This window comes from Maylandia zebra, linkage group LG14, assembly GCF_041146795.1.
Source record: "Maylandia zebra isolate NMK-2024a linkage group LG14, Mzebra_GT3a, whole genome shotgun sequence".
NCBI lineage: Eukaryota > Metazoa > Chordata > Actinopteri > Cichliformes > Cichlidae > Maylandia > Maylandia zebra.
This window is the reverse complement of record NC_135180.1, coordinates 38759116-38783568: the sequence shown is the minus strand read 5'-3', so window position 1 is coordinate 38783568 and position 24453 is coordinate 38759116. Positions and strand designations below refer to the sequence as shown.

General features: G+C 46.4%; 1 protein-coding gene across 1 annotated transcript; it reads right to left on the bottom strand.

The window, feature by feature from the left end:
- Positions 1-44: 44 nt before the first annotated feature.
- On the bottom strand, positions 45-24443 carry il1rap (interleukin 1 receptor accessory protein). Its single transcript, XM_004565019.4, has 12 exons — positions 24002-24443; positions 19607-19692; positions 15715-15910; positions 14862-14945; positions 11606-11816; positions 10211-10379; positions 10056-10127; positions 8095-8224; positions 7454-7602; positions 6880-7023; positions 5915-6058; positions 45-5793 (listed from the first exon to the last, which is right to left on the bottom strand). Coding segments are annotated over exons 1-12 (1842 nt in total). The 5' UTR covers positions 24004-24443; the 3' UTR covers positions 45-5338.
- Between the last annotated feature and the right edge of the window lie 10 nt (positions 24444-24453).

The following is a 24453-nucleotide window of genomic DNA, read 5'->3' as shown; positions in this document are numbered from 1 at the left end:
TCTGAAAATGGAAGACATCAAATAAAAAACACTGACATGAATAATGATGGTGAAAGGAAAAGACTTTTATACCAAAAAACAGAAATAAAATAACCACAGTTCACAGCGTGACAAAGTGCAGGATGCATTCTCTCATTACAATACTGATTGTTCAGGTTAGAGATAAATAGCGTAGCATATTTTAGTAAGAAAAATATACAATGAGAGCTGATTTTTTGTTGAAATATCAAATATAAAGTGGAAAATAAAGAAAGTGCACAGTAATTAACAAACAAATAACAGGTTACTCAATGCTGATATCTAAAACCTGCAGTGCATGAAGCATGAATCCATACTTGGTTTTTCTTGTGTTGTTTAGCAGGTACGATAACTCCTCTATGCAGATGACACCCAGCTTTACCTCTCTGCTGGCGTCTGTGCAAAAACTCCTCAACGTCACAACTATCCAAGCGATGTCACATGTGTGCACGCACAAATCACACAGGTAACCGTACCCACCAGTCTTTAAGAAAATGTGGGTGTTCCCTGACTGGTTCCTGGAGGTTGCTGTTACTGGGTGAAACTGGTTGTACCAAAGACCTTGGATGCTAACAGATTGCTGTAGCTGCACCTACGTTGGATGAAAGTGTCCGATTTGTCTGAAAACACTGTCAACTACTGAGCGGTAATGAAATCACTTGTTGCCATGTTTGCCTTCAAAGTAAAAGTTGTACTTTTTGAGTGGATTTCAGTTCTAAGGCAGAACTTTGTCTTTGAAGGCAAACTATTCATTTCCGGTTTGTGTCGCACTTTAAGTTTTACGACTGTCTGGTGGTTATTTAGTGGGTATTTTCAGATAAGTCAGTATCTTTCATACACACTACAGGTGATTGTGTAGTGACCTGCTCATTAGGCAGGTGTTGTGCTCTTTGTAACCAATTAAAATGACGACTACATTCAGCTACAGAGGACATACAGATATATAAATGGAAATGCTCCCCGTCTGTGGCACATGTGATGTGTTAGCATCCATTGTATGGATTTGAATAAATTTTGTATAGATGGTCATGGCCCCCCCCCCTCCCCGAGGATGACTCTTACCCACTTTGTTATCCTGACACCTCTCCACGAGTCCCACCAACAGGTGACCTTTGGTTTTTAACAGATATGTAGAAAAAAACGATAGAACCCATATGAACCTAACACTGAATGCTAACATGATACAGATATAGGACTTGATTTTAATCCACCTCTATAGTCTATTAGTGTGTTAACTGTGTGTTACGATTTGATTAACATGTGTTTAAGGCTATTTTGTGCATGTTTGCACAAAACACTGTAAAGTAAAACCAGACCTCTTTTATAAAGCACCAGTTTAGAAAACACAAAAGTTTTTAACTCTGGACAAACAAAAAAAATGAAATACATAAATGTGATAATGACACATGTGATAATGAGTGGATACTGTAGATGATGAAATGGCAGCTAATATCAAAGTTAAAATAAAATGAGTGAAATTGAAAACCTGTAAAACAAACACTTCTATCGAAGCATCTGCATCGTCCTCCTCCCGCTCTTGAGGGCGACCAGCTTTAACGGCATCGTGACTTCAGCTCCAGGACTGACAACACAGACTTCCTGTTGTAATGAACACTGCAGCCTCTAGGGGCGCTTTCAGCATTTTAACTAACGAACTAACCCTTTAAAAATGTTAGTCTGAAGCTCGTTTTTAGCCATGCTAGCAGCTTTGCAGTAAGGACGGTAACATCCACGCTTGAACGTTGATGTTCAATGAACCACTTCAAACAATCACGGTTTCCACAAAGATGAACTCCTTTCCGCAAAGCACGATTAATTGGTCCTTCGAGAGCCGGAGCCCTGGAGTCGACATTCACCGAGGGGAGAAGAGACACGCTGAAAGACTGACGTCAGTCAGGAAGTTCCTGTAGTAAAGTCCCGAGATGCTAAGCAACGGCAAGTAAGTTGGAGAGTGACTCTATAATCGCAACTGGGTTTGTCTCCCGAAGCTGGGTTTGTGTCCCGCAACTGGGTTTGTGTCCCGAGAAATCGCCCTGGGTTTGTGTCCCGAGTGTCCCTTCATTGGGTTTTGTCGCGTGACTGGGTTAGGGTCCCGAAAGATTGGGTCGGTGTCCCGAGTGTAACGGTGAGAGTTCGAAGTAGGCCTAATTTGTGTTGTTGTTGTTGTTGTCATATGCGTTTGTGTGAATGCTGCGGAGCAGGTGTGGTCTGTGACACGGTTGTTGTTGTTATCATAGGTTCCCGAGCAAGTAAGACTGCATCACAGGGAGACAACGCATTCATGCAAGAATTCACTCCCAGCAGCGCGAGATATTCATATTCTAATACAAAACTGTGATTTTGAGGGTAAATTGGTTGCTGTAAAATGTTTAGATTCAAGTCTTAGAAATTTTCAGAAAAAAAAACCCGCCTTGAAGAGTGTGTGGAGAAGGCCAGCCCACATCAGCAGCAGTTAAGATATGCTCTGGTGAATGGCTTTCCCCCACCCCTTGCTGACACAAAATGCTTAGATTATTCTTTGGCTTGCCCTGATCAACAACAGCCTGTGCTCCAGACCTTAGATTTAATTGAGGTGGATAGTTGTTAAAAGTAATCTGCATTAAGCTTGTGGTTGCTCAAATTCAGTACAATGACATATGAGATGAAGTAAAATAGGTAAATATTTAAACTAATGATGTGCATAGAGGCACTTGACCTGTGTGAAAGACTGTCGTCTTATTATGAGCCATTGTTGAGATGTAGAAAACAACTGTGAAAACAACTAATATGCTGAACCCTGTATGAAACATCTAAAAGTACATGATGGAGAAGCTGAATTGAATATGAAAGTGCAAGTCTTTGCCACTGTGGGGCAAAGCACGCAACCACTGTGTGAGGTTGCGTTGTGGTCTCTTCTGAGCTGATGAGCAAGCTACACATTATCAGATCGAGAGCTGGCTGAGAACTCATCAAAGAGAGGGAAACAGAACTATAATAACTGTGATAACTGGAGTGTGCAGCGTTTCTGTGAGTTCAGCTTCTTCTTTCAGATGTGCAGCAGTTTTTCTGCATCTTGACTCATGTGTGTAGAGCGTTCATAGCATCAGCATCATGATTCTATGAAAAGCACATGAACCAGAAGCTATGGTGGTGATGACAGCAGTTTCCTATGAACATCACCTAATGCTGTGCCACTGCACTGTGCATATGATGACACTCTGAAGACTGCTGGGATCATAACAGCAGTAAGATAACTGGACCCAGCACCCTTTCCACAGAGGGGTTTTCTGCAGAGCGTGGACAGTGGAGGAGTCATAAGTACCCCCCTCGCAGGACGAAGGCCTGAAGTGAGGTGATGGGGGTTGGTAGAGGCCATAAAACTAGAGTGCTGAAGAGGTCTGCAGCTTTCATGATAGCTGAGACCCATGTTGACAAACAACAAAACCAACTGGTATGTTTGAATGCTTATTCTACTCTGGTCCTATGGACAGTGATGGAAACAACTGGAAGAGACATTCATGACGCCCTGCAGAACTCAAACCACTCTGCATAGATGATGGGTGATCACAGCAAAGCTGGGATGTTTTTGAAAATGTTACTTTCTTATTTTAACTATTAAATTAACAATTCATTTGTTTGCTCGTAGGATGCAGTTTGCCATTGGATGAGATCAATGAGGAATGGGATAACTGCTAATACATTTGTCAAACTGTGTACGGTTACAGTAATTTAGGGTGATTGACATATGCTGTGTATAAAAATGTTTGCATTGAAACTGTCAAACATGAGGTGATCATAACTTTTCTAGCATAAAGGTCAAAAAGGGGGGAATGTTAGGTTTTGTATTGTTGATTGTCATTTATGCTTAGAAATATCTACTTATATATGCTTAGAGTTTTATAATTAGTTGTAGATTGGTAGAGGTTTGAGCCTTAATAGTCTGCAAACTTTGTGTGCACACCTACATCCTGGGAGCATGGGAGAGGTCGTACCTTGTCTTATTGTTTCATGGTAGGATAAACGTGGCTGTATCTGTTTTAGGCTAAGTGCCTTTTGTTTAGATGAACTGCTGGACTTCCAGACCAGCAGGTTTAGGGAAGTTATTTATGGGGTCACACTCTGACCACACACACACACACACACACACACACACACACACACACACACACACACACACACACACACACACGGTACTCTTTGTTTGTATGTAGACGTCATATGTTAATGAACTTATGCATATTCATGTAACCTCAATAAAAGAGCAGTGTTACGGGGGAGCGGACGAGAGCAACTGGGGTCAAGCAAAGGAACGGCGTTTGTCCGGTTCTCTCCCGTGCACGAGAAACATGAAGAACTTTGTCTACTTCGTGTCTTGCTTGCTGTGTAATTATATTGTCTTCAACGTTCCAGCGAATAGGTTCAAGCTACAAACCTGTCAGGGAGATTTACATTTTCCTTTTTAAATATCTGCACAGCTGTTAGATGATTAGTGTGAAATATGGCTCGCACATACATGGACGTCTGTCCTCTGAGCTGCACGTGCTGGGCTCGACCTGCACCGACGGTGTCGAGCAGCCAATCCTCTGTTCTCAGCTAGATGTAAGAAGTTATTCCGTTTTTTTCTACCTTACGTTTTTGTAAAATTCATAGTTCATTCCAACCGTATTTTTTAACCGTTTTTAAATTACTTGAACTATTTTGTTCCATTTGGGAGGTTTTGGTTATTGTGCAGCCTGTTGGTCAATGATTATATAGTTCATAGAAATAAACTACTGTACTCACATGGTGTTCTATGTCAACCACAGTCAAGAGTAAACTGTTATATTTAAGCACCAAGAGCTACGCAGCTATGTTTAGGCATAAAGAACTTGGTCGGCTTCAGCAAATATTGTGGTTTTGGGTTAAAAATGCGACGGCCACATTTAAAACTGAAACTTTGTCCAAAACAAGTCACACTATGACATCGCGTGTCGTTGCTCAGAGGCCAAAGGAAACCGTGCGGGTATCTGTAAGTGGTTTTGGCCAAACATCACCTGAAGAGGAAACAAGGTGGAGCACAGTCTCATTAACCCAGGACGCTGAAACGTGCCATTTGTTCATAATGCGACACTGATAAAAACATTAGCTTGTTGATGGGAAATGTTTTCTGGTGTAAATACTGACAGAGCTGCTAGCATGGCTGTGGACTTTTTCATATCCTTAAAGGGAAAATGAAACTTTGTTCCATAAAATGAATAAATCTGAGTCAGTCCTGGTCAAAAGCATGACTCTCATTCAGAGAAACCACGAGCCTTCCCCAGGCTGAGCTCCATCAGCTGTAACTGTTCTCAGAGAGCTGCTGCTACGCTGCAGAATTCAGGACTTTCTGCGGGTCTTTGACGGTGTTGCTGATCAGCCCCGTTTGGGAGTTTGTACTGTTCTGACTGTGAAGCCTCATCAGCGCCACCTCCTTACTGCTCTCTTCTTCGTCCTCCCCTCGGCTGCTAACCCTCCTCACGGGCAACTCCACCCTCAGCCTCTTCCAGAAGCGTGACGACAGCTCTCTGGACTTGTCCCCCTGCCATCGGACCAGCGCCAGAGCCACCCGGGCCCGCCTCAGCTCCCTGACCCAGCCCTTCCTCCGGACCGGCTTGTACTGGACCAGGATCACCCGCAGGTGCCCAGCTAGCGCCATAGTGTCAATGCCGGCCTTAAGCTCCAGCAGAGCCTGGGAGCCCTGCGAGGCGTAGCCGGGACTGACGACCACCAGGAGGCGCCTGCTGCGAGCCACGAAACTCAGAGTCTCATCTGTGATGGCTGCAGGGAGAGAGGGATAATGAAGGATGGATGGATGAAAGGATGGATGGATGACGTGTGTTTTGGTTCACCTGTTCAGTGTGTGTGTGTGGTGTGTGTGACAGCACACGTGAGTACTCACTCCCGCCTGGCAGGCTGTCTCGGTCGAAGATGCACACCGAGTACCCGAGCTCGTTCTCCAGGACTCTGCGCAGCGTCAACAGAACAAACTGCTCCTCCTCACTGTTCCTCGCATACGAAATGTACACGTCGAACTCCTTATCATCTGAACACACGCACACGCACACACACACACACGCACACACACACACACACACACACACTCCATTACAGAGGGGAAACTTCTGAGCTTCAGTCGTCAGGAAGTCAGGACGTAAATGTCACCCACACATGTCGAGTCAGCGAGATAAAAGTGAGTGGAAACTGATCTGATAAAGCGCCTCCTCCTCCTCCTTCTTCTTCTTCATTCTCTACAAAACTAAACTGAACAGTCTCACTCAAGGTTTTGGACTTTTCAAATATGCTGCATGTTTCAGTGAATCGCTGCTCTCCACGTCTGTTCCCATTTTTCCACATGACATGAAAACGTCCCTGCACACACTGCTCAGACGTCCTGTGTGACATTTCTGGTATGCACAAGTTTCATTTGCAGATAAGATACAATCTTTTTCTACCACGACATGTGAAAACTGTCAAATTTTGCCTCCGATCGAGATAAAGCGAGGGGATTTTTCTGTGAGAAGCTGACCGAGTGTCCTCGAACGCAAACATGTAGCTCTGGAGTGATTTTAGGGTCACAAACGTTCTCCTTTAATAAACTAAATGCTGCAAGCGCAGCCAGGCAGCGCGACTCGTAGAGAAGAAATTTAGTGTCAGGGCATAAAAAGTGAAGTGACACTGCAGATATTTCAGTTACCTGGCCAAAAACAAGGCTGTAGCTTTATTACCTCGTGTTTTACACCCCGAATATGCAGAATCATAATCGCACAAAAAGGCGATAAAAACGGTGCGTCTGAGGGTTTATCTGACTGCGGGTCATAAAGGGAACGGGCGAGCAGGTGGAGGGAGCTGGGGGCGGGGTCTCACCTGTGTGCCGCTCGTCTGTGCCAAACCAGGAGCGATAGAGCAGCAGCAGCTCCAGCCAGAAGACGTGATAAACCACGAAGAGGATCAGCATGAGGAGCAGAGTGACGCCGAGGCCGCAGCCCAGCTCCACGGTGGGCAGCGACACTGCAACACAAACACACCTGAGGCCTCAGTGACGGCTAAGCCACGCCCCCACGGACAGAAAACAACACAGGGCAGGGGGTCTTCATCATTTCATTGTAACAAACCTGTAAGAAATGGAACGACATCTGTGCTTTTGATGCTTTCTATCTAACGCTGCTCGAGCTCAAGAGCGCCCCCTGTGGGAGTCCACAGTGGGAGTTCTACATTACGCTGGACGTTATCTATGGTTTTGTCATCGACACCTTGGTCTACTAAAGACGTCACAGGTGTTGGGTGGGGATCACCCAGGACCATAATTCCCAAATCGAACTTCCTGTTTGTTCCCTGAGACCTGAAACTCATCTGGAAAGTGTTTACTGAGCTTGAGTTTCAGATGCATGACGAGCCTTTAATGTGAAACATCCACACGGCGTGAGCAGCGCTTCCTCACCTTCCTCCTCCAGCTGAGCTCTGCGGGTATCGAAGCCTCGCTCGTTCTTCACGGAGCAGTAAAACTCTCGCTTCAGGTCTTTGGACTGGAAGTCCTGGATCACGAGGATGTTCTCGATAGTCAGGTCCCTGAAGTGGTCTCTCACCACCCTCAAAGCACAAAAAGAAGTGACATTTCAAAATAAAAGCACGCTTTCTGCAGGAATTTACTCTCCGCTGCTTTCGTCTGATAGTTCGAGTTGTTTTAAATATGCTGTGCTGCTGATGTCTCGCAGCCTAGTATATATATCAATAAAGTAGTGTTTCAAGTTTGTTACATTTAAACAGCTCCTTTCACATTATAAGCACTGAGGCTACAGACACACGTTACACATTTTATCTTGTTTTTGTAAAACACTCTTTGAGTTGAACTTTAATTCACTATTTTGAGCTTTTTACTGAAAGGTTTGGAGTTAATTCCAACGGTGCAAAAATAGGAGACGCTGATGAAAGTGAAGGAGGCGTCATTTAAAATGAAAAACCCAAATAAAAGCAAAAACCTTAGCAGTGGTCAGCGCTCTTATCATCAAGTTTATTTGGAGATGTGACTTTATAACAAGCGCCCGTGCAGAGCGGCCGCTGGCGCACGCGCTCTGTTCGCACCTGTTAATTTGTGTGAATCGATCAGGAAGTTTGTCCAGCGTCTTCCCATCAACTGTCCACCAGATCTCCCGCCACGGTTTGTCCAGGACGAACGGAAGCTGACCTCTGCACACCAGACGCACCTCGGTGCCTGAAGAGACAGAAGGATATTCATTTCAGTGCAGGATGAAGGTAAAGTGTTTCCTGCTGCAGGCGTGGATGTTCACGTTAAACAGTTCACTCCACTCGTGGATCTGCATGATGCCATAGAGTGGGAATATCCTAATGTGGTCGTTTTGAACTGCGACTCGTGCAAAGCTGCACGTGGAGCTGGAAATGAGCGGCACACGTCCAACTTGGTGACGGACATGACTCAAAGTGATTTTAGTGTATTCTCTGGATTCATTTCTGTTGAATATTTGCGGTTCATTAAACGATCCGTGCAGAACACATGTTCCCGAGCGTGTTTTTATATCTCGATGTTTCTTTGCTGCACAGCTTCATAAATGCAGTAATTCGGTCTAATTAACGACCCGTTCAAACTTTTTGGAGTCGCAGTGTTTGCAGCTTTGGAAAACGCAGCTGCAGTTTCATGACTTTATTTTCCTTTCACAGACAATGACGCTGATATTGAAGTCTTAAACTGCTGCTGATGACGGCGCTGCGGCAGTCGTTTCCTTCAGACATTTATCAGCCTGCTGGCTGCAGTCCTGCTCGCCTCCATCGGCACCGACTCACACTGTGTGTGCATGTCGCGTGCGTTGATGGAGCGTGTGCACGCCGTTAGCAGCTCGTTCTGTTTTATGAGACGTTCTCCCGCAGCTTCCACTAATTCTGAGCGGACGATTAACTTTGTGAATGTCGAGTCTCAGAGAGCCAGTTTGAAAGAAGCTGCTGGCAGACGAAGTGCCGCCCGTCACGTCCTCAGAGTCCAGCTGCAGGTGGAAGAACTTCCTCCACAGAGCCACACGACTCTTCCATCAACTGCTGATGTTGTCCATGCACATCTGGACAAATCAGCCTGGTTAGATTCACCCCTGTCCCCGTCCTCTGTGTTAATGAGAGACGTGGCGTCTGTGCAGACCTTTGTGTTCATCAGTGTGAGCAGGACTGAAGGCTGCTGTAGATCAACCTCATTACACTCAAAATGTTCTTAATGGGTTCAAAGATATCTGTGCAGCACGTTTTATTCAAGCAGGATTTATGTTCCTGCTGTGAAGAAGTCACAGGACAGCCAATCACATCAAGTTATTTATTTAACATGTGAGCTCTGTTGGTTTTGGTTTTTCTGTTCTTTCAATTTTTTATTCGTCTGCACGTTTTCCATTTTGACCAATCGTTTCTGATCAATAACAAATTAACACTATCGCTCCGTCAACAGCGACCTCCGGCTGTCATCTGCACCGATCAATGCGTCTGCTGCCTCGCATACAAACAGGGTCTCCACAATACACGACTGCAGCAGCTCAGGGTGAACGACGACACAAAGAAAACCCTTAAAAACTTGATTTTTCCTTCCGGTCCTCATCATGACACATTCCAGCCAACAGACATTTTCTCTCGTTCAGGGTCTGCCCCGGGGTCTCCTCCACACTGTTCCCAAAGGAACGGGCACTCCAGCCTGTTCCTGATGGGAACCTGGTCTCAGACTGAGAGGTGCTGAAGCTGGAGGTCATCGCTCCGCAGAGCCAGAAAGACCATGAGGCCACTGAACCCACAGCCCACCAGGACTCTGAATTAGTGCCAGCAATATGAACCAAACAATGGGCCCCAAGGTAAAGCCCAAGGCACGTTTGACCGGCATCTCCAAGTCACGGCAGGGACGGTCAAATGCTCATGAAGTTTATGCAAATCTTTAAATCTACACATAGGAGCGTTTAGCACGTCCTCGAGGCCTCTGAGCTGTAAAGCTGCAGTACAAACAGGAGAAACGTGCAAAGACAAAGATGACTGAACAGCGCTCGGGGGGTTTGTTCACGTACCTGTTTTGACTGTGAAAATCTGGTCATGTGTGGGGTTCATGATGCTGGGCTCTTTGGGCAGCGAGAGGGGCACTGAGAGTAAATGAGAGCACCGGTTACCTGCACAGTTACTGCCTGTAATCTCTGTATGCGAGTTACCAGAAACGGTGTCTCACAGATGGCCGTGACGTTGATGCTCCTGGTGAAGTTGAGTGTTTGGTTCCTCCTCTGGTACTGGACTCTGCAGTAATATAAACCCTGATACTGTTCCATCATGAGGTGAACCTGCAGACTGTTTCCTTTCTGCTCCCTGTCGCTGTCCCAGAACGGATACCAGTGGCACACCTGAGAACGGCGAGATTCACACACTTTAGTTTCATCCAGCCCATCCAGACCCGATCTGCAGACGATATCCTGCAGCTCCGCTCGGCTTTACAGCGTGTTTCAGTTCAGCTGTTTGCTTTACTGACTCGTTGACAGAAGGATTAATGAACAGAGCTGCCACGTTTAAGAGAGGAAAAGCACGAATACCACACTGAACATATTCTGTTAATTGAAAGAAGAAGTAAAACTGTTATTGCAGAAACACAGGCATCCCATCGTACGAGGAAGAGAAAAAAACATTTGTGAGAGAAAAAAGATTAATCAGCTATAACGGTGCTGATACGTCTGTGGTTTACTCAGTCATTAGTATCACAAGGTGTATAACGAAACCAGGGAGACTTCTTTACAAAACACATTCATTTCTAGTTAAACATAAAGTACTTCATTGAAGGGATTCCATAAGGCTCAATATTGGTCCCACTGCTATTTTCAAAATATGGAAAATGACTTTATACAAAGTTAGTTGAATTCTAATAAATATGTTTCTATATCATTAATATGTCATCATTTCACCTCTGCCCCTGAAACAGTGCCTTGATTTTCTTTAAAATAATATATAATAAGTGAAGAAATGTTCTATCGTAGAAAAACATCAACATCAGTCAGAGTAACTAAAGAAAGGTAAAGATAATGTACAGCCATTAGAAAAGTTGCTGACTGGAAATAAAACAGAGCAGCCCAGTAACCATGATTCAAGAGAGCGCCAACATACAGCGACCAGAACAAACCAATAAATCCGTTACACTGAAGGCTGATTGGAGATGAACTCAAACGACAGATCGTGTCAGAAGGTGGACGTCGTCCAGCTGCGGCGACTTCGCTTGGTTAAGTCGCTACTCGCAGAACAGACATCGATATGTTTGGTATTTGATTCAGTTTTGAGTTTGTGTTGGGGCCCAATGTTGTGTTCAAAACAATAAAAATGTTTTTATTTGCAGAAACATTAAAGATATACTCGATTACTTTTGATCTACTGACATTTAAGAAAATGTCAATTCAATAAAGAACCGAGTGTCTAAAAGGATTTTAATTTGGTGTCATACAGAGAAAGCACTCAGAGGCTGAAGGACCAGGCTTTATGTCAGAGACCAGCATGATTTTAATGTGATTCTGAGTATCTGAATGCAACAGAATCAAAGACTGCAGATAAAACAGGACAGAGGTTAACAGCAGTGCTGAAAACTTACCGGGTGCGCCACAAAGTACCATTGGACCTTTGGTGCGCTCTCTGACATCTTGGTGGCGTCCTGCAGGTCTGGACAGTCTAACGTCTTCCCCTCCTGTAAAGGGATCAAGTCCTCAATCGGTGCCACAGCAACCGGAAGCGCACACTTAACAACGTCGTCCGGCCGCAACACTTTGAGGCGGATGGCGATCTTACTGCAGGAGGACTTGTTACTGCAAGTCAGAGACGGGAGATGTCAGCAAGCAGGAACCCATCCAGAGCATCTGCACATTTCAGCTCCGGCCAAACATTCAGATTTTTATTGGGGGGGGGCAGTATGGAGATTATGTAGGGAAGTGAGGAGAGTGAATGACACACAGGAAACAGTCTGGGGTGGACTCCAACCCAGGCGCCAGCTCAGGAAGGCGCACGATGCTCACGCCTTTCCCACGATGCTGCATCAGCTCTTCTAAAAGTTTCGGGGAACTGACGGCATTCAGAAGCGGCGTTCAGCCGAAACATGACAAAGTGGAGCAGAGCAAACCACAAACCCACAGGACGCGAACACAGGCTGTGATTTTGGGTCATCGCTGGTCTCGGCATCATCAGCACAACAGAAAGAAGCTGGTTGACTCTCTGCTTCATCTCTAAAACTATTGAGCCTCTTATGTTATCACAGGGTTGTGATTCAGATTTACTCTCGAAACCAAACGTCAGGAACTTACAGGCTACAAATACGTGAACTCAGAGGCTCGTGAGAACTTGAGTTTTGACCTCTGAAACATGTGGATGCTATTCCTGCATCTGTGTCTGCACAGCTTTGTGCATGTGCCAAATAATTCTCTGAAGCCGGTAAGACAGAGGAAACAGGAAGTGACCTGACCACACAGGAACGCAGAACTAGATCACCTTGTTCTTTGAGGTCTGCTGCAGTATTGGTACTGAAAGCAGCTCTGGCAGCACTCGTACCACAGACGGCAGCAGCCTCATGACGGACGGACCGGCAGTGAAGTAAACGACGACATCAGAAGAAATACGTTTGTGTTTGTAGCAAATATGAAAATTAAAATACAGACGTCGGTTTTTTGTCTTCATTAGTCACAAAATAACTGATGTGAGCTTAACTGGTTGTGGCTCAGACGACTTACAGGCAGAGCTGTAATGCCTGTCTGGCTGGGCCTGATCTCCATGAAATGTGTGCTGTGCGTATGTGTGTGCATTCATGTCTTTGTGGGGACCAAAAATTGGAAGTTCAGTGTACTTGTGGGGACCAACGTTTGAAGGCATGTCTGAGACTCAAAATGTGGTTTTAGTGTCAGGGTTACAGTCGGGTTATGTCAATTAAAAGTCCCCACAAGATATGAATCCCCGACGTGTGTGTGTGTGTGTGTGTGTGTGTGTGTGTGTGTGTGTGTGTGTGTGAGAGAGAGTCTTATTCATGTGCTGAGATAATCTGCCCAGTTCAGATTTATTACGGCCGACTCCTCCAAGTCCCCAAAAACGTTCAGATGGAGCTGAAGGAAACCCCGCCCGTCCTCAGTGACTCGTTGCTAACACGGCGAGCTGTTTGCTCGCCGTGTTAGCGGACGAGTGTACGCCGTGTGCAGAGTGCAGCGGGTTCGAGCCCTCCTCTCTCTCTCCTGTCTGTCTAATAAAAATTCCACGAACAATCATCTTTAAAAACAAAGCGTGACTGTTGTGCACGGCCGTCTAAGTTTTCATGTTTTTTTCAGTATCATTAGAAATGAATGAATCTTGTTTTGGACGCGCTCATTGGCTTATTATATTTTTATATTATTTTGTTTGTGTTTTCTAATAAATACAAAACACAATAGCGACGCAGAGACCAAACAACCAGAAACACAACAACATTATTATTGAAATAAAAAAAGGAAAAGCTTTATATAAAGGTAGTCAAAGCGTCCTCTGAGCGCCGGCTCATCGTTTAAAACGCTTCTTCATCGGTTTGTGTTTCAAGGTGCTCGATGAGCTCACCATCAGCCTGCTGCTGTTGCTCCATCTGATTAACGTGTGATCTCCACACCGTCCAAATGCTTCACGCTTAAAACTCTAACTCCTATAACTAGTTCACATTCTCATTCTTCTGGATTTCAGAATAAAAGACTTATTTATAAATATGTTCCCGTGCGTTGCATGGTCAGGTGACTCGTGAGGTCGAGTAACGCTGATCTGCTTCCTGTTCCCATCACTCGAAATGAATACGAGGCAAATTCAAACGTGAACACTTTTAGTAAAACGGGGCAGGTGACACTTTACTACATCACGGGATCATCACTTTGGCACAGATTGACCCTCGTAGACCGGTCTCGCTCCATCGTCCCGAGGCTTGCCGGGACCCTCCTCATCCCCTCGGGACCTGATCCTGTTTGCTGACTGTTACTTGGAGGTTTGGAGCGAGTCCAGCTGACAGGACTTATCCGTCGAGCTGAGCGGCACATTTAAGATGCTCTCACAGCCACTTTGGAAGATTAAGTGTGGAGCGGCCAAGACGGAGGATCGAAGCTAAGAGACCGGCTTGTTGCATCTGACTGATCTACAGGCTGATGACCGGGCTGGACCGGCCGTGTTGGACCATCAGCCGGCTGGAGTCGCTAAAATCGAGGCCTATCCGCGAGACGAGTCTGAAGACTCTGTCAGAATTTATATTAATTGGAGAACAGAGAGGTCAGCTGCCCGCTCAGAGCTGTGGCTGCAGTGAAATTAAATATAATGTGGTCACTGAATGCTGTTGGAGATGGAGGCCCTCTGTCACCCCTCGCCTTACAGCGGCAGTGGAAGTGGGTGTGGCCAAGGCTGAATTGCTAATCATTTACACCTGAGGATAAAGGTGTGCCAGAGGCTGGCTCGGTGAAGCTGCTTCGTAGCACTTTTAAAGCAGTTTGAAATAAAAACAGCATTTCTGGTCGTAACAGAAGGATTACATACTCAGAGGGGGAAGGACCAGTATAAAACCAGTATTTGTAATAAAACCTCGAGGTTCTGACGCTCTGGGCCGTTGACAGGTGAAAACATTAAACAATAACAGGCTCTGAAGGTTAAAACATCCTGAGGAAACAAATTATGAACAGAAAAGAGGAGGTCGTGTTTAAAGAGGCTCAGTGAGGAACCAGGAATCCTCCACGTCCAGATGAACAGAATCAACCTTTTGGGATTTACTTACCTGGATGATTGAGCGTGCTCAAAGACAAATGTTTGATATATTTGCAACATGCGCTTCGGTTCAGACAAAAACTTTCCCAGCAGCCCCGGCGTCTTACCGCAGCATGCAGATGTACTGGCCGGTGTCGGCGGCGGCGGCCGGCTGCAGAAACAGTCTCTCTCTGTCTTTGCTGAGCCGCGAGCTGCAGAGCAGGATGACATCACCAATGAGTGAACGTAAATCAGACACGACTCAATTAGAACAACATTAGAACAAAGTCGGCGAGGCGGATCGAGCCGCCTCCCAAACACCATACGTCCTCTCTGGAAGGGAAATCGTTACAGCCCACTTCATCATTCAGCTCCTCTCAAAGTGTCTCAATTAGACACAACCCCCCCATCTGCTTTAAACTCAACCAGGCTCATCTGTAATCGATCACAAACACATCGGTTGTTTATTCCCTCTGTTATTCTCCAGACAACATAAAGTTTATATAGAAATAAACCTAAAACCTTGAACTGGAGCAGTGGAAACCTGCAGGGCAGAAAAAGTGAAGCCGGTTTTGGTCCTTTGGCTTCAGCTTCCTTCTAAACTTGGTCGATCGTGGCTCAAGAGTTGGGAGTTCGCCTTGTAATCGGAAGGTTGCCGGTTCGAGCCCCGGCTTGGACAGTCTCGGTCGTTGTGTCCTTGGGCAAGACACTTCACCCGTTGCCTACTGGTGGTGGTCAGAGGGCCCGGTGGCGCCAGTGTCCGGCAGCCTCGCCTCTGTCAGTGCGCCCCAGGGTGGCTGTGGCTACAATGTAGCTGCCATCACCAGTGTGTGAATGTGTGTGTGACTGGGTGGATGCTTGTGTATAGTGTAAAGCGCTTTGGGGTCCTTAGGACCAAGTAAAACCAAGTAAAAGCACTATACAAATACAGACCATTTAAACTTCCCCTGAAAATGACGCCGACGCGTTAATGGGGGTTACCTGTACGTGATTGGCTGCTCCAGGTCGTGGCCCTCGGGGAGGCGGTACCAGAAGAGGTTGTGCCCGGCGCTCTGGGTGGAGGTGTAGTTGTAGACGGAGGGATGAGAGAAAAGAGGACAGGAGAGCCAACCGACCTCGCCCTCCACTACAGAGACCGCCCCCTCGCTGGACTCGCCCCAGTCGTAGCACATGGGCTCTGAGAGGAACATTAAAGGAACAGTTCAACCAAAGCAAGTCCTCGGCGTGCAGATCACACCGAGAACGAGCCAAACATTCAACGGATGAACTTTTTTATCAGAAACTGATGAGTGAACAGGAAGAGGAGTTTGTGGGGGTTCTCCCTCTCTGGATCAGGATGCTGGTCTGGCTCTGATTTTTCTGTGCGAATTAAACAGCGCTTAGTGGATGTCATCGTTAACTGGCCTTGTTAAAGGACGCGTCCGCCTCATTAAAGGATTAAAGCGCAGAGGGCAGCTGCTGCACTGCTGAAATTAAACTGCTTGCAGCGGTTATTAAATTTGGTGCAGAAAGCTGCACAGAGCGAAGGACAAAGAGCCGTGCGCGTGAACAGATGGAGGCACAGATTTCTGACCCCGACCTCCAGGCTCAGAATATCCCAGCGTCTAGCTGGGAAACACAGACATCAGCATCTGGCACACAGACAGGCTGTGGACATGCTGCCTCACATGTCCACAGCCAACTGAGACCTTTTTTACTTCTTTAAAGTTAGTGTGGGAACCAGATTATGCAACACAGAAAACATTTGTTGTGGCTTTTTAGCCTCTCGTATGTTTGGAAAGCTGAGGAGAGAGAACAGGGCCAACAGCCTCTGCATCAGCCCCACACGGAGCTCTCTGCAGCACAGAGCGGTGCAACAGTCACGCCTCGTTTCTTTATGTTGGGCAGGAAAATTGGAAATAGGTGCAGCGATTTATTGAAACTTGGAGAAACATACACAGAAATACGGCAAAAATATGTGACTGCCTTTATTTTTCTGCTTGACCTCTGAGCAGCTCTGTCGCCTCTGCACGATGGAAACATGCAACCTAAGCTAAGGCATGCAATAAAAACGGGCTTTATTCATGTCCTTACAAAAATAGACTGACTGTGCTGTGCCTGGATGGTGTGTGTGTGTGTGTGTGTGTGTGTGTGTGTGTGTGTCCCCTGTGATGAAATTTTTCCTGCTGCAGAAAGCAGATGTTCTGATGATGCAGATGTTAATAACAGATGTTAATAATATGAATAAAGCCAAACGGGCCTCACTCACAGTTTTACTGGGGCGCGGAAAATAATGTTTATTTTTATTTTTTGTAAATATGAAAACAACTTCATTAATATTTTATTTATATATTATTCTAGTAATCTGGAAAAATAATCTTCCAAAGCGTTTGACTGAATGTGGACACCCCACGCCCCCCTTTAGACTCAGCCCTGCCTGCTGAAGGTGATGAAGGTCTCGGGTTAAGCGAAACATCAAAACCATCTCTTTCTCTTAACCTGAGCTCGGTAACAGCTCCGCCTCTTTGCTCTCTGCCGAGTGTGTGTAGACCAATGGGTGCAGCGTGTTTAACTATGACATCATCATCTTAGTCACAGGCATGCTCTTTGATACGTTTCTACTGCGGGGCTGTTTTCAGGTGCAGATACGGGCGAAACGCTCACTGACGTCGCGAAGCTCAAAGCAAAAAATGAGCATCAGGGATTTTCTGTGATACACTGTGAACTGGGCACTCCTACAGAAACAGACAGTAAAATATCATCAGCATAGAAATTACACGAACATCTGCTTAAGTTCCAGATTGCCGTCACTGTCTCTGCTTATGAAAATCATACAAAGGTGGAACAGGAAAAAACAGGGTGAATTTTAGCCCAGCACAGACATCCCGCCGTGCTGAATGAGGTGTCAGTAAAGCCATTAGTGCTGTAGTATTTATAGCTGATGTAATTCTCCTGCAGTGAGGATGAAACAGCTCTAACTGATGGCTGTAACTAAAAGAGAAAGTGCAAACCCTCATCCAGGATTTTTATCGTAAGCAGGACTTAAATTACCGATTGATCATCAAAATTAGCGCAGACCAATTTTCCCTCAATTGATTTAATTGAGCAGCGGTCTCAGCGCTGACCCGAGGCCAATCAGTCAGTCAGATTACAAAGCACGCAGCTCGCTCTACAAGCACCTCATCTATAATGACTGAATGACTTAAATGGAGGATAAAGATGATTGCTGTTCAACACAGCATGGGATAATAATAAGGACGACTATCATCCACCACGAGGAGCAGACTCTTGTAGAATGTGCGACCCCTAAACCCACCTAAGCACAGGAAATACCCTTAAAATCACATTTTAGACCCCCCCTCACAGTCTAAACTGAAACACACACTGAAACTGTCTGAAGGTGCAAAACATTATCAGGGATCAGTGGGACCTCTGTAACCATAGAAACCAGGTAACTCATGCATTATGAGACAAATCCAACAACAGAAACTGTTTCGATTTCGTGGCTCGTCCAGCGGCTCGTCTGGGGTCCCGAGCCTCAGTTTGAGAAACTGAAGTGCAGGTGGTTTCAGGATGGTGAACACCGAGCTCTGGATTAATGGAGGCTCTGTGCCCCTCCTGTACGGAGCTGGATCGAGTGTGCGTGTTGGTAATTGACCTGTCAGGTTCTCCCGGCCGGCGTATTAGTCTTTCTATTAAAACCTTCTCCAGCATCCGTCCACCTCTTCCCGTCCTCCCTCGATATCCATCCATCCATCTACACTAACGCCTCCAGCCTGATCCTACCTCTCCACACACACATCACCCATCTGTCCGTAACAAGCTGCAGCGTTTAGCTTCAGTCCCCGCGATCTGTATGAGGATAATAGGACTACAGTGATGGCGTCGCTGTGTTTGTGATGCTTCAATAATCTGGTTGAAACAGTTTAACATTGATCTGCAACTCGTGTCACAATCGAGGTTTGACTTTAGTCCTTTTATTTAATTTTGCCGTTTTCAGACGTCAGAAATAGCTTTTATTAATGAACCAATCAGGGATGTTACACATCAGGTGACATCTACATATATCAGCATCGTCCAGGTGCGTTTATTTCTTCACATCCTGCTGATGGTTTTAGTTACTCTGGAGGTCTTTAAGCTACTATTACACCAAACATCTGAGCTTTTAATCATGGTTATCAGGAGTGCTTGTCAGGCCCTGTTTAGTCTCTATAAACAGATCTGCTGTGTGGGTGTGCAGGTCACCCTCAGCCGTGTGCGTGCGTCTGCAGCGTGAGCGTGGAGGGAAACTCGCGACCTTCAGGGTGAAAATTAAAATCACGTTGTTGTTTTTGAAACGGTTGATTTATGGCACATTTGAAGAGAGCAGCTTTTCCGCCCGCAGCGTCCCCTCCCCTCCTCCTCACTTTACATCCACCCACCTCCTCTACACTGACCTCCCACTGCCCACCCCTGCCTCCCCGCCACCCTCCGACAGCGTTACAAATGAGGCTCCTCGCTCAGGAACCATCCATTCGCCGTCCCACGGGGCGAGAGCTCCGGCTTTTAATTAACCTCACTTCTGCAGAGTTGCACCGAAGAAAGAAGAAAGATTTTCAGTTAAGCAGACCTGAGAGACTCTTAGAGGAAAACACGGCACTCGTTTTTGTCCCTCTCAGTTCCCTTCAGCGTAGAAAGAACTCGTCGGCCTGATGGATCCAAATCCACACTTCATCCTCACTCCTGTGCCTCTACATGAGAATTACCTGAAGCTTTTAAAACCAATGTGCATTCAGATTTTTAGGTTTTCTGCTTCGCTGCTGCCGAAAGACAAAAAATGCCAACAGACTCGAGTCACTGACTCGACCCTCCGAGGAGCTCCGATCTCATCCCGCCTGTCACAGCTGTCACCTACCTGTCGGAGCGCTGGACTGACTGGCAGCAGGGGAAGTCCCGCCCATCACGGCGAGGAGGAAGACGAGGGCGGAGATGAAAGTTGCCCTGCAAAGACACAGACTGTTAATGTTTATTTTTCAACAACCTTCAAAACAAACACAAACAACATGAAACTGCTTCAAACTTGACAAAGAAAATTTTTTTGAGTCATTCTTGTCATCATTTTTCCATAACTCCATCCATGACTTCAACTTTTTAAGTGAGTGAGAAAACCAAAGAAGGCGTTCACGTATGTGTGGTCTGAATATGTCTGAATGTCTTTATGAAATTATTTATTCCACAAAGACTCTTTTGTTACGTTGGGTTAGTGTAGCATCAGGGTTTAGAATTACAGTCCTCCTCACATACAAGGTCTTAAATAATCAGGCCCCATCTTCTCTTAATGACCTTGTAGTACCATATCACCCTATTAGAGCACTTCGCTCTCGCTCTGCAGGCCTACTTGTTGTTCCTAGAGTATTTAAAAGTAGAATGGGAGGCAGAGCCTTCAGTTTTCAGGCCCCTCTTCTGTGGAACCAGCTTCCAGTTTGGATTCAGGAGGCAGACACTATCTCTACTTTTAAGATTAGGCTTCAAACTTTCCTTTTTGCTAAAGCATATAGTTAGGGCTGGACCAGGTGACCCTGAATCCTCCCTTAGTTATGCTGCAATAGATGTAGGCTGCTGGGGATTCCCATGATGCATTGGGTGTTTCTTCCTCACTATGTGTTAACAGACCTCTCTGCACTGAATCATACTTGTTATTAATCTCTGGCTCCAACTCTGTGCTGAAAAGGTCACTGCAGCTGACCTCCCAGCAGTCTACACACCTGTCTGCTGATTAACTTGCACACATGTGTAACTGACAGCTGTATCTGCTCACCTGACCAGCATCCAAAGGTGTGCAGATCGTGGAGGGATATCTGAATGATTCGAGAATGAGTTTGTTTTTTAATTCGCATCCGTTGCCGGGGAAACCTCCGACACACACCGGCTGTTTTACTGGACTACAGCACGAGTCCAGGCCGACCTACCCCACCTCTGTCTGTCTGTGCACGTCCATCTCCATAAATCTGCAGCAGAGTGAGCTGATTAATCCAGTCGTTATCTGAGATGAGATGGATGATGACCTCCACGTCTAAGGAACTGACTTCAAATGAAAACCAACTGGCATGGCAGCAAGAAATGAGAAATTGTATCTATTTTCATTTCATTTTATTGGTTTATTGTGGGAGTGTGTGTTTGCTCTGCAGCAGCGAGTCATGATTAATTTTTATGGATCAATATGTGCCACCTCCTCCTCCTCCTGCGTGCAGCGCGCTTCAGGACAGGAAAGAGGGTTAAAGGTCACATGCCTCCTTACATAGATGATAAATAAAAGCTAAAGATAGATTTGAAAAACGGAAATCAAATAAAAACTAGACTTCTGCCAAACAACAGGATCTGACTGAGTCAAACTCTAAACACAGGAAATGTCTTCAGCTTTAGTTGTTGTTAATCTGCTTAAATCTGCAGCCTCAGCGAGCCGTTACTATCAGACAGTACTCACATATATTCCTACTTTAACTATACAGCTGAGAAAGCCATGCTTTATCCTAATAATCTATAAAAAGCAGAGTAAAGATTACCCGGTTACTAACAGATAAAATAAAAAAGGAGGCACGGCTCGCAGGGACAGTAAAACTTGCAGCGCCTGAGATTTCACTCTTAAAGGAAGTCACGGTCCCCTGCCCGCACACCTCCACAGGGAGGCTGATGAATGTCTCTGAAAAACGAAACGACCCGAGCTGCAAGCAGGTAACTGCTCATGTCCCGCTGTCTGAATAACAGACCGTCTTCATGGTCGCTTAGTAATCCAAACCCGTCGCACTGACAGGAAGAAGCTTTGCAGCTTGTTTGTCTTTCCTTCGTCCACCTGGAACAATTGGAGGAGACTCGGTCAGCTGATCGCAGGTGAGGCAGGTGAGACGTTAATGCGCTTAAATCTGGAAATCTGAAAAGTCACATGATCAACACGAGACGCTGATCACTGAAAACGGTTTTGGGCTGAAATACAGTTGTTGGCACTGAGCCTTCTCAGTTGCCATGGTAATGCATCATCTCTGAGGAGGATGGGCAGCGCATATTTATCCTGCAGCTACAATCCACTTTGCAACCCACCTGCACCCAAGCTCCTCCCTGTTATGGCATTCCTAACTACATGAGCGTGAAAGCTGCTCTCTCCGAGGAGGTCGGGGTGGTGTGCAGTCCCCCTCCACCAAACTTGACACTTGGCACAGTGCAGTCAGACAAGTACTGTTGTCCTGGCAACTGCCAAACCCAGACTCGCCCATCAGATTGCGAGATGGAGAAGCGTGATTGGTCACTCCAGAGAACGCGTCTCCACTGCTCTAGAGTCCAATGGCGACATGCTTTACATCACTGTATCCGACGCTTTGCATTGAGCTTGATGATACAGCCGGTCGCCATGGAAACCTGCTCCACAAAACTCTCTACGCTCTGTTCTTGAGCTAATCTGAAGGTCACGTGAAGTTTGCAGAAGTTTGCAGACAGTGGGTGACCTCTGTGCACGGCGCACCTCAGCATGTTGCTGTCCTTCACCATCGATTCCACTTTGCTATAATCCCACTAACAGCTGACTGTGGAATATTTAGTGGTGAGGAATTTTCACGGCTGGACCTGTTGCACAGGTGTCGTCTTATGGAAGTGACTGGAACACCTGAATTCAGTGAGTTGGTTGGTGAGTGGATACTTTTGGAGATGTAGTGCATCATTCAGGAGACGACTGCAGCGCGTTGGGCGTGAGTAAAATAAATAAGGGGTTGTGTTGACCAGCACATCGGCGATAACCGCCGCCGTAGGTCTCAGACTGAGCCTGTCGAAGGCTGTGACGCAAACAGAATCGTGACTCACGTCTTTATCTGCTTCATGCCTCTCATAAGATAAGATAAGATAAGATAAGATAACCTTTATTAGTCCCACACGTGGGATGAACAGAAACCAGCCTCCCAGTATGGAAACCATCACTTTCACTTCAGTTCCCATTAGTCTCATTAGTCGTGTGGTCTGGGAAAACATCCCAAAACTTCCAGTAAGACTTTGTTCTGTTCGACCAACACCTGAAAACCTACAAACGTTCATTCACCTGAGATGTGAGAGGCCACAGATCTCAGCTGTTCCTGTTTGACATTTTAATAACAAACGAACAGCCGAGCCACGGGAAAATGCACCACAGCAGAAAACGAGTAAGAAGGTGAAGAAAGATGGAGAGGCGCTGCAAGAGACAGACGGAGGGACATAAAGAGTCACGGTGGACAATCAGGCAGAACTAGTGGATCCCAGGAGGGACATACAGACCCAGAGCTGCTCACCAACGCCATCCATCACTCACACACACTCTCTCACTCACACACACACACACCCTGTGTGTGTTTGCACGAGCGAGCGATACGCTTCATCACAGGTACAGAGATATAACCCCCTCGAGCTTCGCCCCAGAGGATTCTGGGTACTAGATTGCCCATTTTTTAGAGACTGAGTGAGTTAAACAAACACACAAAACAAAACAGCAGCTTCCTCTGAGGAAATCTTCATCACTCCATCTGCACACTTCATTTACAGTTTACTCATCTGCTCGCTTTTATTTCTTTGTTGTTTTTCTTCATTTCTGGGGGGGGGGGGGGGGGGTTGTTACTGCACTGCCTCATCAGTTCAGTGCTTAGATGTGATGATGATGATGATGAAGAGGCATGTGGGCTGCAGTTATGTTTCTGCTGATCACTGCAGACTCTGACCTGACTGACTATAATCGGATTATCGGGACCAGATCGATGGAGACTGTCCTCCAAACGTCAGACTGACATTTATAAAGTGTCCACTTCCAGCTGCCTTCACATCCGGACAGCTGTGAAACGAACTTCATTATTTTAAGAAGCTCTCTGTCCTTCACGTAAACTTCGGCCCTCATAACATATCAGAATTTGAACTTCCACTCACAGCAGCAGGACAAAGCGTAAATGATTTACTGGAGTTGTACATGTTTTTGAGCGCGGGCAGGTCGGGGCAGGGCACGCACGCCGAACCGAAGGACACATAAACATGATATCAGCTGACGCGCGTTTTCTGATAAAGAAAATCGATCCACGCAGGAATTGTGAGATTTTGAGAATGAAACTCGGCATGCAGGCGCACGGACACCAGCAGAGAGGCTCTGCGTCCGGACAGCCCGCTGCGGATCACCGGTGTGCGCGGTGGTACTCTCACTGACGGCGGCTCTCCGTCAGTGAGCCCGCAGAACCAACCCGAGCCTGGTAAAGCACAGCGGCGGGGTCCGTAGAGGAAACAGTACATTTAAAACCAGCAGGCGGTCACTTACATTGGCAGCAGATCCTCCGGGGGTGAGAGGTGTGAGTCCGGTCGGGGCTGTCAGAACAGCTGACAGAACCAGGAGTGTCCGGGTCCAGTGTGAGGCGCCAGAGTCCTGCGGCTCACTCACTCCCTCACCCTCTGGGAGCAGCGGGGCTCTGGTGATTAACGGCCGCGTGTCAGGGCTCGATCTCGGCTGTAAATCTCCCACAGAGGCCCCGGTGCTCCGGGAACTCCTCCAAAGTGACGCTCGGAGCTGCTCCGGGTAATTAAGCAGCCGCGGTTAACATCACGTGCCGACTAATTAAAGGCGCGGGAGGGTAGAGCGAGTCTTCGAACAGCTGTGGACAGATGCTGACAGATGTTAACAGCTGGACTCGGTCCGCACAAACTTTAAAGAGTCTTAAAAGCGCGTAAAAGGCGCAGCGAGCGACGCAGTGTTTACGTGGAGGAAGTAAAAGT

Bases quoted from the DNA above. Each gene is read 5' to 3' on its own strand.
- il1rap (XM_004565019.4), bottom strand. The intron at 14,946-15,714 runs GTAACCCCCATT...CCTGCTCTGCAG, and splicing joins GAGCAGCCAATCACGTACAG to CTCGCGGCTCAGCAAAGACA. The intron at 6,059-6,879 runs GTGAGACCCCGC...GCGTGTGTTCAG, and splicing joins CACAGACGAGCGGCACACAG to ATGATAAGGAGTTCGACGTG.